At 45.4% G+C, this 12968-nt stretch overlaps 2 protein-coding genes across 3 annotated transcripts in view; both read right to left on the bottom strand.

Moving 5' to 3' along the window:
* The window catches only part of tbc1d14 (TBC1 domain family, member 14), a 99260-nt gene extending 96135 nt beyond the window's left edge, over positions 1–3125 (bottom strand). For both annotated transcript variants that reach the window (XM_060916116.1, XM_060916122.1), the window contains exon 1: positions 2647–3125. In XM_060916116.1, the coding sequence (XP_060772099.1) occupies positions 2647–2728 (82 nt within the window). In that variant the 5' untranslated portion in view covers positions 2729–3125. The remainder of the gene's footprint in view (positions 1–2646) is intronic.
* Positions 3126–9261: 6136 nt separating this feature from the next.
* kiaa0232 (KIAA0232 ortholog) overlaps positions 9262–12968 on the bottom strand; it is a 34898-nt gene continuing 31191 nt past the window's right edge. The window contains exon 8 of the mRNA XM_060916105.1: positions 9262–12959. Coding sequence (XP_060772088.1) covers positions 12943–12959 — 17 coding nt within the window. The 3' untranslated portion in view covers positions 9262–12942. The remainder of the gene's footprint in view (positions 12960–12968) is intronic.

The raw sequence follows: 12968 nt of genomic DNA, 5'->3' as shown, positions 1-12968 counted from the left end.
CGCCTGTCTCACATCCCCGAGCTCAGTATAATAATCCATCACACGCTTGTCTCACACCCCCGAGCTCAGTATAATAATCCATCACATGCCTGTCTCACACCCCCGAGCTCAGTATAATAATCACACACCTGTCTCACACCCCCAAGCTCAGTATAATAATCCATCACACACCTGTCTCACACCCCCGAGCCCAGTATAATCACACGCCTGTCTCACACCCCCAAGCTCACTATAATAATCCATCACACGCCTGTCTCACATCCCCGAGCTCAGTATAATAATCCATCACACGCCTGTCTCACACCCCCGAGCTCAGTATAATAATCCATCACACGCCTGTCTCACACCCCCGAGCTCAGTATAATAATCCATCACACGCCTGTCTCACACCCCCGAGCCCAGTATTATCACACGCCTGTCTCACACCCCCGAGCTCACTATAATAATCCATCACACGCCTGTCTCACACCCCCGAGCCCAGTATTATCACACGCCTGTCTCACACCCCCAAGCTCACTATAATAATCCATCACACGCCTGTCTCACATCCCCGAGCTCAGTATAATAATCCATCACACGCCTGTCTCACACCCCCGAGCTCAGTATAATAATCACACACCTGTCTCACACCCCCAAGCTCAGTATAATAATCCATCACACGCCTGTCTCACACCCCCGAGCCCAGTATAATCACACGCCTGTCTCACACCCCCAAGCTCACTATAATAATCCATCACACGCCTGTCTCACATCCCCGAGCTCAGTATAATAATCCATCACACGCCTGTCTCACACCCCCGAGCTCAGTATAATAATCCATCACATGCCTGTCTCACACCCCCGAGCTCAGTATAATAATCACACACCTGTCTCACACCCCCAAGCTCAGTATAATAATCCATCACACGCCTGTCTCACACCCCCGAGCCCAGTATAATCACACGCCTGTCTCACACCCCCAAGCTCACTATAATAATCCATCACACGCCTGTCTCACATCCCCGAGCTCAGTATAATAATCCATCACACGCCTGTCTCACACCCCCGAGCTCAGTATAATAATCCATCACATGCCTGTCTCACACCCCCGAGCTCAGTATAATAATCACACACCTGTCTCACACCCCCAAGCTCAGTATAATAATCCATCACACGCCTGTCTCACACCCCCGAGCCCAGTATAATCACACGCCTGTCTCACACCCCCAAGCTCACTATAATAATCCATCACACGCCTGTCTCACATCCCCGAGCTCAGTATAATAATCCATCACACGCTTGTCTCACACCCCCGAGCTCAGTATAATAATCCATCACATGCCTGTCTCACACCCCCGAGCTCAGTATAATAATCACACACCTGTCTCACACCCCCAAGCTCAGTATAATAATCCATCACACGCCTGTCTCACACCCCCGAGCCCAGTATAATCACACGCCTGTCTCACACCCCCAAGCTCACTATAATAATCCATCACACGCCTGTCTCACATCCCCGAGCTCAGTATAATAATCCATCACACGCTTGTCTCACACCCCCGAGCTCAGTATAATAATCCATCACATGCCTGTCTCACACCCCCGAGCTCAGTATAATAATCACACACCTGTCTCACACCCCCAAGCTCAGTATAATAATCCATCACACACCTGTCTCAGGGGCGGCACGGTGGTGTAGTGGTTAGCGCTGTCGCCTCACAGCAAGAAGGTCCTGGGTTCGAGCCCCGTGGCCGGCGAGGGCCTTTCTGTGTGGAGTTTGCATGTTCTCCCCGTGTCCGCGTGGGTTTCCTCCGGGTGCTCCGGTTTCCCCCACAGTCCAAAGACATGCAGGTTAGGTTAACTGGTGACTCTAAATTGACCGTAGGTGTGAATGTGAGTGTGAATGGTTGTCTGTGTCTGTGTGTCAGCCCTGTGATGACCTGGCGACTTGTCCAGGGTGTACCCCGCCTTTCGCCCATAGTCAGCTGGGATAGGCTCCAGCTTGCCTGCGACCCTGTAGAAGGATAAAGCGGCTAGAGATAATGAGATGAGATGAGATGAGACACCTGTCTCACACCCCCGAGCCCAGTATAATCACACGCCTGTCTCACACCCCCAAGCTCACTATAATAATCCATCACACGCCTGTCTCACATCCCCGAGCTCAGTATAATAATCCATCACACGCCTGTCTCACACCCCCGAGCTCAGTATAATAATCCATCACACGCCTGTCTCACACCCCCGAGCTCAGTATAATAATCCATCACACGCCTGTCTCACACCCCCGAGCCCAGTATTATCACACGCCTGTCTCACACCCCCAAGCTCACTATAATAATCCATCACACGCCTGTCTCACATCCCCGAGCTCAGTATAATAATCCATCACACGCCTGTCTCACACCCCCGAGCTCAGTATAATAATCCATCACACGCCTGTCTCACACCCCCGAGCCCAGTATAATCACACGCCTGTCTCACACCCCCAAGCTCACTATAATAATCCATCACACGCCTGCTGTCCGTGCACTTGACACACACACACACAATTCGTCCAATCAGATCACACGTCTCTTCCATCCAGATCCACACTGATGACGTCAGTATGACGACTAAACACCTGCCGCGTCCCTTCATTCATTCATTCATTCATCTCTCTCACACCTTGTCCATGCGGGTTTCTCCTCGTCTCTTCCGTGTCCATCCCTTCTTCCGTGTTGTGCGGCTTTAGAACACTTCTGCACATCTTCTCTGCACCTTTCTCTCCATGATGATGATGATGTCACTCCCTCTCGGACTGTCTCGCGCTGGTCTTGAGTCCCTCAGCACCCCGGCATGAACTTTGGATCAGGGAGAGAAACTCCAGCCTGCGCTGCATGACGTCACGTCTTTAAAGGCTCTGCGCCGCATGGAAAGTTCACTTCCGTTCAGTTTGAACTTCACTTCACTTCATCCGCGCATTCCTGTTCCTGCTTCATCACACACTCTCACACACTTCCGGGCAGGTTCCGAGGGATTAAACCCACACCCGTCCCCTGCTTCCCCTCCAGCTGCGCTCGAGCAGCTGGAAGAGCGTCCCGAGAGTGAAGCTTAAACAGGTCGCGTTACCTGCTCCCCCGCCACCGCCGCCATTTTAACACCAACTTGCCGAGCCGGAAGACTGCGCATGCGCAGAGAGGCAGCGCACCTGTCTACGGTGAGACAGGGCATTGGATCAAAGCGTGAGTTGAGGGGCTGTGACACTGGGACTTTACAGAGTAGCTCAGCTTTGTTTCACCCCCCCAACACACGCGCGTTTCTGAAATCTTCAAGGTGCTGATTATCTCCACTGAAATGCAATGAAAACCATTTTTAATATGGACAATCTGGAGCATGTTCAAGAATTAGTGACAACATTTTGGAATGTTTGATAATTTGGGACGTCGTTAAGGCATTAGGGATGGTGTGTTCTATAACCCCTTCGGACACAAGGAAAAATGCTATGGGACTTCCATCCATCATCTGGAGCTGCTTATCCTGTTCTACAAGCTGGAGCCTGTCGTGAGAGGCGGGGTACACCCTGGGCAAGTCACCAGATCATCACAGGGCTGACACACAACCATCTCATCTCATTATCTCTAGCCGCTTTATCCTGTTCTACAGGGTCGCAGGCAAGCTGGAGCCTATCCCAGCTGACTACGGGTGAAAGGCGGGGTACACCCTGGACAAGTCGCCAGGTCATCACAGGGCTGACACATAGACAACCATTCACACTCACATTCACACCTACGCTCAATTTAGAGTCACCAGTTAACCTAACCTGCATGTCTTTGGACTGTGGGGGAAACCGGAGCACCCGGAGGAAACCCACGCGGACACGGGGAGAACATGCAAACTCTGCACAGAAAGGCCCTCATCGGCCACAGGGCTCGAACCCGGACCTTCTTGCTGTGAGGCGACAGCGCTAACCACTACACCACCGTGCCGCCCGACACACAACCATTCACACTCAATTTAGAGCCACCAATTAACCTAACCTACATGTCTTTGGACTGTCGGGGAAACTGGAACAGCTGGAGGAAACCCACATAGACACGGGGAAAGGTGGAGTTTGCATGTTATCGGCCACTGGGCTCGAACCTAGTACCTTCTTGCTGTGCGGCAACAGTGCTAACCACTACACCACTGTGCTGCCCCGCACATTATGTCCAAAGGGGATAATTTGTGAAGTCATGTTAGGGAATTTAGGACAGGGTGTTTGGGAATTTGGAGTACCATATTTGTGAATTTTGGAACAAAGTGGTTAGGAATTCAAGACTGTGTTTGTGAATTTGGTACACTTTTTTTTATTTTTTTGTTTGAGGAATTTGTTTGGAATTTTGGGACAGCATGTTTAGGAATTCAGGACAGTGTGTTTGGGAATTCAGAACATTTTTTTAGGAATTTGTAACGTCATAATTTGGGAATTTGTTCCAGCAGATTTGGGAAATTGGGATGATTTGAATTTTTGGACAGTGTGTTTGGTTATTGGGATGTCATTAAAGAATTGGGTGCAGTGTTTTCTGTAATTTGGGATGTTGCATTTCGGAATTTGGGACAGCATGAGACTTTTGGGACAATCTGTTAGGGAATTTGGGGTACCATGTTTTGGAAATTTGGAACAGTGTTTAGGAATTCTGTCACAGTCAGAAGTTTGCCGATGACACAGCCATCAGTGATGACAGAGAGGAGGAGTATAGGAGCCTGGTGAGGGACTTTGCTGTGTGGTGCAACAGGAACCATCTGCAGCTCAACACCTCGAAGACCAAGGAGCTGGTCATTGACTTTGGGAGGTCCAGACCAAGGTCATGACCAGTTCTGATCGAGGGAGTCGAGGTGGAGGCTGTGGATTCCTACAAGTACCTCGGGCTGTGGCTGGACAGCAAGCTGGACTGGACTTGCAACACCAATCACTTGTACAGGAAGGGACAGAGCAGGCTGTACTTCCTGAGGAGGCTGCGGTCCTTTAACATCTGCAGGAAACTCCTGTGGATGTTCTATCAGTCTGTGGTCGCCAGTGTCCTGTTTTACACCGTGGTGTGCTGGGGGGGCAGCACATCCAAGAAGGACACATCCAGGTTGGACAAACTGATCAGGCGGACCGGCTCTGTGGTCGGCATGAAGCTGGACTCTCTGGTGACGGTGGCGGAGAAGAGGTCTATGGACAAACTATTGAACATCATGGACGATGCCAGTCACTGTCTGCACACCGTCATCAGCAACCAGAGGAGCCTGTTCAGTGACAGAATGCTCCTTCCCAAGTGCAGGACGAACAGACTCAAAAACTCCCCCCTCCCCCTCTTCCCCATATCTTATTCTTTTATATTTGTATATGTAAATACTTTATTTATTTTAATTTATCTAGAAGTTTTCTCTATTTCTTTTCTCTGTTTATCCTGTAATGATGCTGCTAGAATCTTAATTTCCCTGAGGGAACCCTCCCAACGGGATCAATAAAGTTTTCTCTCATCTAATCTAATCTTCAGGACAGTGTATTTGATAATTGGGATGTCATTAAGGAATAGGGCCAGTGTGTTCTATAAATTGTGATGACCTTCAGCAACTCATGACCCGGGTCAGCCAGGCCTGCCAAGACTTCGGCTTTACAATCAGCCTGAAGAAGACACAGGTCATGGTGCAAGATGCAGAATTATCACCGCATATCTGCATCTCAAACCACAAACTAGATGTTGTCCACGACTTTGTGTACCTAGGCTCTACCATCTCTGAGTCCCTCTTTCTCGACACTGAACTCAGTAAGCGGATCGGCAAAGCCTTCACCACCATGGCCAGACTGACGAAGAAAGTGTGGACGAACAGCAAGTTGACAGAGCACACCAAGGTTCACGTCTACAGCGCTTGTGTTGTGAGCACCCTCTTGTATGGCAGTGAGTCTTGGACCATACGAGCCCAACAGGAATGCAAGCTCAACGCCTACCGCATGTGCTGTCTTCGACGGATCCTAGACATCAAGTGGCAGGACAAAGTTCCCAACACCACTGTCCTGGAGAGAGCCGGAATCCCTAGCATGTACAGCCTACTGAGACAGAGACGCATGCACTGGCTCGGACACGTTGTGCATATGGGCGATGGCCGGATCCCAAAAGACCTCCTGTATGGTGAACTGGCACAAGGAAAACGGCCTATAGGCAGACCCCAGCTGCGATACAAAGACGTTTGCAAAAGAGACTTGAAGGCCTTGAACATCGACACAAACATCTGGGAAACCTTGGCTTCAGAGCAAACAACCTGGAGACAAGCAGTACACAAAGGATTCCCCAGCTTTGAAGAGACACTTGCCCAGCAGTCCAAAGCCAGGAGACAGAGACGGAAAGCCTCCAACCAGACTGACAGACCATCTTCAGTCTTCATCTGCCAACTGTGCCGGAAGGACTGCCATTCCCGCATCAGACTCATTAGTCACACTTGACACTGTTCCCGACCCTGATTGACAACCAGAGTACAGACCCATAGTCTCCCGAGACTGAAGGATGCCTACTATAGTTCTATAAATTGTGACATCATGTTTAGAAATTTGGAGATATCCAGCCACTGGGGTTGTACTGTACAAACCAGTGCATATTTAGCGCCGGTCCCAAGCCTGGATAGACTGTGGAGGGTTGCATCAGGAAGGGCATCCGGTGGAAAACCTATACCAAATCAAATATGCAGATCAGACGATCTGCTGTGATGACCCCTAACAGGAGCAGCCGGAAGAAGATGATGATGTTTGGGAATTTGTAACATAATATTTGAGAATTTGTTGCAGCATGTTTTTGAAGTTGGAATGTTTTTGTTTGGAATTTTGGGACAGTATGTTTGATAGTTTGGGATGTCATTAAGGAATTAGAGATAAATTTGTGAAGTCATGTTTGAGGAATTTGGGGTACCATGGGACACACATTTTCATTGGTTTGGCCTTTACTTTCCCTGTTAGTCTTTTTGTTCTGTTTGACATCAGTAAGTTAAATTTCAATCATAGGATTCATAATCAGATTCCGATTTATACTCTCAGTAAACCTGAGTGCATATGAAGGCATTGCTCTAAATAACATCCTGGAATTAACCTCTTGCAGCAATAACAAAAATATTTGTAATCCTGAATTGGAATTAAATTGTTTTTTATATGATCTTGTCTACACGGTGGTGTAGTGGTTAGCGCTGTCGCCTCACAGCAAGAAGGTCCTGGGTTTGAGCCCCGGGGCCGGCGAGGGCCTTTCTGTGCGGAGTTTGCATGTTCTCCCCATGTCCGCGTGGGTTTCCTCCGGGTGCTCCGGTTTCCCCCACAGTCCAAAGACATGCAGGTTAGGTTAACTGGTGACTCTAAATTGAGCGTAGGTGTGAATGTGAGTGTGAATGGTTGTCTGTGTCTATGTGTCAGCCCTGTGATGACCTGGCGACTTGTCCAGGGTGTACCCCGCCTTTCGCCCGTAGTCAGCTGGGATAGGCTCCAGCTTGCCTGCGACCCTGTAGAACAGGATAAAGCGGCTAGAGATAATGAGATGAGATGATCTTGTCTGCTGTGACCCTACACAGGATAAGCGGATGGATGATCTTATATGCGAATGTTTTGTTTCGCTCTCATCACGGTGCCAGTCAGTGTTTAATGGCATAATTATGCACGATTAGGGTTTTTTAAAAACCAGAATATTGCATTTTATTTGTTCTTATATGGCAGTGTGTTTCATATTTACAATCCTCATGCTTCAGCTGAAACAGCAAAATGTCAGATACTTGTAGTTTGTCCATCAAACAGTGTGGAGGGAGGTGAATTCCTCAGGCCTGGGAGATCATACTGATGCGAAACATGTGACAGCTCTCAGATATTACAAAAGATTTGAGTGAATTTTCTCCTCTGGGGTCATCCTCCACATGATGAGACAAATTTCATGTTAATAATTGTGCCTTTGGATCAAAGCATGTTGTGAACGAGAGTTCAGCTTGCCTGTCGTTGGTTATCGCTCTTTCTTTCCACATGACGTCATGACATCTGATTTTCTGGGATTGTTACACCATCAGCTCCCACATGATCTTCAGGCTGTCTTGTTAAGCAACGTGCATCAAAGTCAATCCTCAAAGACTTCCTGCTCCTGTAAGTGCCGGTGTTTCCCCAGGCACCCTCATCCACTTCCTCTTACAACACAGAATCATGTAATACCCGAATCACATGAGTGTGATGACAGGATGAGTGTGTGGAGTCGAGGCAAGGAAAATGATCTCAACAGCTAATGTACGGAACACAACAGAGCGTTGTCAAATTTCTGGATTCTGATTGGTCAGGAGGCGTTGATTCATTTTCTAAAACAGCAGCTCTGGCAGATTATTATTAACGCGCTCTTTCCGTTTTATCGTTTCTATAGAAACAGATCGGTCTCGTAAAACCAGACGCCCTGCATAATCATATTAAAATACACGTTTAGTCGTTAATCTGGTGAAGTTTTCTGTAAGATGTTTAACACGGGGGCAGCATGGTGGTGTAGTGGTTAGCGCTGTCGCCTCACAGCAAGAAGGTCCTGGGTTCGAGCCCCGAGGCCGGCGAGGGCCTTTCTGTGTGGAGTTTGCATGTTCTCCCCGTGTCCGCGTGGGTTTCCTCCGGGTGCTCCGGTTTCCCCCACAGTCCAAAGACATGCAGGTTAGGTTAACTGGTGACTCTAAATTGACCGTAGGTGTGAATGTGAGTGTGAATGGTTGTCTGTGTCTATGTGTCAGCCCTGTGATGACCTGGCGACTTGTCCAGGGTGTGCCTCGCCTTTCGCCCGTAGTCAGCTGGGATAGGATCCAGCTTGCCTGCGACCCTGTAGAAGGATAAAGCGGCTAGAGATAATGAGATGAGATGAGATGTTTAACACGAATGGAAGGAGTCTCCAGTGTCAGAGGTAAAACCGTAATGAAGTTTTCTGACCTCTTCAGGACAGAGGAGTTTACGCTTCTTTGTAGTTTCTGGTGACTGGTTATAGTTGTGACAATATACGTTCCACGTTAAACTTAATGGATAGAAAGTATGATGTCATTGTTTAATAAATAATAAATCCTTGGCAAACTTGTGTTATGAGAACTAGATCACTTGCTTTCAGAAAATAATCACCTTTATGGTGGTAATAATTACTCTGCTTCATTGTTGATTTATTTTCCTCTAACTGCACCACACAAACCACTGGGCTTTTCCAATCAACGCATAGACAAACTTTCTGTTCAGTAATATGAGGAACATCAGGATCTTCTCCTTTATTTATCACACATCAATTCAACCACAGAGCAGGATGTATGTACTCAATCCTTTATTAGATTCAGGAACTCAACAATGAAACAAATCTCTGCTGGATTTATACATGGAATTAGAACAACATGACCAAGTTTTGGTGGCACTGAGGTGTTGAGGTGATGAACACGGGTCAGAGATGGTGCTGGATGTATGGATGGATGGATGAAACCTCACCGGGCTGCATAGAGGAGTTACAAAACAGGAACACAGGGACGATAAAGAAACCCAAAAAAAACCAAAACAAAACAAACCCTCAGTGCTTCAAAGTGCGATCCTGACTTGCATTCGGGAAGTGCGTCCCTCCCAACACACAGACAAAATCATGGAACAGAACTGCAGGACAAAGTCTAGTTTGAGTACACACTACTCCAATCTCGCACACACGACACGTACTTTGTTACATTGTGGTCTCTCAGATCATATGCTAATTTCTGATATTTGTTCGTTTTGTAACTTTTGTTGAGGACCTACATATACTCACTCACACGATAGTTAAAAGCAAAAAGGAAATAAAACTTACACACTTAAAAAAAAAAAAAAAATTAAACTTTTGTAGTTTAAAGCAAAGCAAATTAGGGACTGACGTCCACTTACTATATTATTAGCCTCAACATCCTCATGCAGCTTTTACTTTCCGTTTATTTCTCTTCCCTTCAACTTTCCTCATATCGCAGGTGTTGCCTTGGCTGTAGTAGTAATAATAATAATAATAATAATAATAAATCTTATTTCATCTCAGTGTTTTCAATCAAGAACAATAAAAGGTACCACCTCTGGAAGTGTATTAGAAAAATATAAATCAGCCGCATCATGCTGAATTAAATCTGTTTTCCTAAATCAAGAATGAAACCGTGTTAAAATATGGTTTGAATAATTGATTTCACGTACTGTACCTCATTTCTCACCCCCCCCCCCCAAAAAAAACCCACCCCAACCAGGAAAAGCAAACTGTGCTTCATGCACTGTGTGCATTACACTATTGCGGCCACAAGGAGGCGCAATCAAACTAAAAAACACAGCAAAATGCAGATTACAGAAATGTTCCAGAAATCAGAGCAGCCAAAGAGCTCACATTGAACACTTAAGTAAATGTTTCCCTCTGTTCTGTTAAATTCAAAATCCAAAGCATTTCTTGCAAAACAAACACGGAATTAAAGACGCACCCATCCAGTTCTGGGCCAGTATCAGACTGAACATTTTTAACAAGACCATTTTATATTTATTAAAAATATATAAATAAATTAAAAAGGGGGGGGGGGGGGCGGGGGGCGGCTCACCGCACTTGCAAGTCCAATGGAAAAAAAATTAAATCACAGATCTAAACCTCTGCTGGTCAATGTACTTTTTTAATGGTAAATACATCTTCATTTGTCTTATAACTTTGTCCCCCCCAAAAAAAATAACACACCCCAAAACTGATTGACTACATTTGGGGTATCTGCAATTTTATTTTACGGTCATCATGCTTCAGACTTTCTTTAAAAGTGAACACCGCACCCCACACCAGTCTGCACTGAGATGTGGGGAAAAGGGTTGAACGTTGCACCACAAACTGACCAAAAGCACATGGCCTGTGATGTTTCATCCAACTTTCAAAGTCCTAAAGCTCAGTTGGTGGAATTAATATATTAAAAAAAAAAAAAAAAAATCCTCAGCCGAAACATCTTTTGTTACCCAAACCATCACAAAGTGTTGTGCAAGTCAACATCCATTTATTTATCGAACAAAGTTAGTTAGTGGCTGTGAGAACACCAGCCTGATCAGGTTTCATTTTCAGACCAGCGTCGGATCACATCACTTTCAATAACTACTAGAATTCCCCCGTCTCGTCTTACACAGACCAACAATGTGAAATCCCTGACTTACTACATCTGGAACATCCCTGAAAAAAAAAAAAAAACAATAATAATAATAATAATAATAATAATGCTGGCTCAGAGGGCAGATGAGACATTAAATGATGTGAAGACCAAAGCTGTACAAGTGTGTGTGTGTAGTGTTGTAACTAAAAGGCTGTCTACATTTCAGTCAAGCTACACAAGTTCCCCAAATTCATAGTTGATCAGACAGCCATAAATATCTGCTGGTCTTCACTCTGAATGCACTAAATGAGTCACTTATTTACTAGAACAGTTGTAGAGAGTACGCTGGTAAACATGGGGGGGGGGGAGAGAAACATGTTCTTATGAAGCAAAAAAAACACACCACATCTTTACCTGCTCAAAACAATCTCGATTTCAGAGCTTCCTTTAGCAGAACATTACAAAGCACAGAGTGGGCGTTTCATTTCACCAAAACGACTCCGCTTCAACAAAACGGAGCCAAACAGCGGAGGCATGTACACGTCTGTGGTATTATTTACTACAATTCGTTTAGGATTTGTTTACTTTTTATTTACTAAAGTGGAAACTGATTTTTTTTTTTTTTTTTTTTTTAATTCTATGCAGCCTCATAACTTTTGTACAAAAAACTAAAGGGGGGGGAGGAGTCACACCTCAAGCTGATTGGCTACATTTGTGGAAACTGGAACGCTTAGGTCTTTTTTAAAACTCCTTTCTTTTAGACGCCGAACCACTTCTATACATCAGGCTGTCATGCTACCGGCTTTCTTTATATTTATTTAAAAAAAAAAAAAAAAAAAGCCAGCAACCCACACCCAAAAAAATCTCATACCTTTCGATATTCTGCTACTAAATTCTGATTTAATACAAAAATAAATCAGGAAACCTCAGCATCACTCATTTCTGTGGAAAAAAGATTTGATGTGCAACAAAAATCTATGAAGGGCACACGAGTGTTTTTAAAGCATCAATCACACTAGTTTGCGCTACAGATCTCTCCTTTTTAAAAAAAAAAAAAAAAAAAAAAAACCTGCACCTATAGCTTATACGTGTTATTTTAAAAATTAACTAACCTGTAAATGGGAATCAGGAAACAGAACTCAAACCTTTTTTCACGCTTTCCTAATTTCCTCTTTTTGAGACATTACTCTAAACAATACTTATTTGGGGAAGTAGGCTTTCAACAATGCAAACCGAACAATTAGCTCCACACTTCAGGAACATTTATATATTAATAATAATAATAATAATAATAATTTGGTTCTCACATTTCCCGGATTTGTGAATGGGGAAGACTTATCAGTAAAAGGGCAGTCCTTCAAAACGGTAGGAAATAAATAATGATAAACCCGCTGGTGTGAGAAAGAAAACAGGCTACTAAACTGCAGGGCTTTTTGGACCTTTCTTGTCACTACCATTGTGGTTAGGGTTTGCTGTTCAGAGTGACAGTCTCTCTCACTCACACACACACTACGCTAGAGCCCAAGGGGGGGGTTATTTATTTAAAAAAAAAAAAAAACACCACGTGCGCACACAAGGTTGGGGTTCAAGTAAAGATCACTCAACTAAGGATCATCACCACCTGCCAAAGCTGCTTGATACACACGTCAAACAGATCCAGAACACACACACACACACACACGTGAATACAGAGGGTGGGGTGAGAGGAGGGGGATCAAACTTAAATATTAGTCGAGGTTGTGATGTTCTGTTCTGACAAAGCTGCTCCTCCTCCTCCTCATCCTCTGCTGGGTTTACTGTGGAAGGAGAAAAGAGCTGAGGTTCTGAAGCGTTTCAGCTCTGTTCTGCTTTTCCATGCCTCTGCGCTCGGCAGCAAACTCATATGTTGCTGCTTTCTGCAAAAC

The sequence above is a fragment of the Neoarius graeffei genome, chromosome 1 (genome assembly GCF_027579695.1).
Source record: "Neoarius graeffei isolate fNeoGra1 chromosome 1, fNeoGra1.pri, whole genome shotgun sequence".
Taxonomy (NCBI): Eukaryota; Metazoa; Chordata; class Actinopteri; order Siluriformes; family Ariidae; genus Neoarius; species Neoarius graeffei.
The sequence above is the reverse complement of the archived record's forward strand: the minus strand, read 5'-3'. Positions and strand labels throughout refer to the sequence as shown.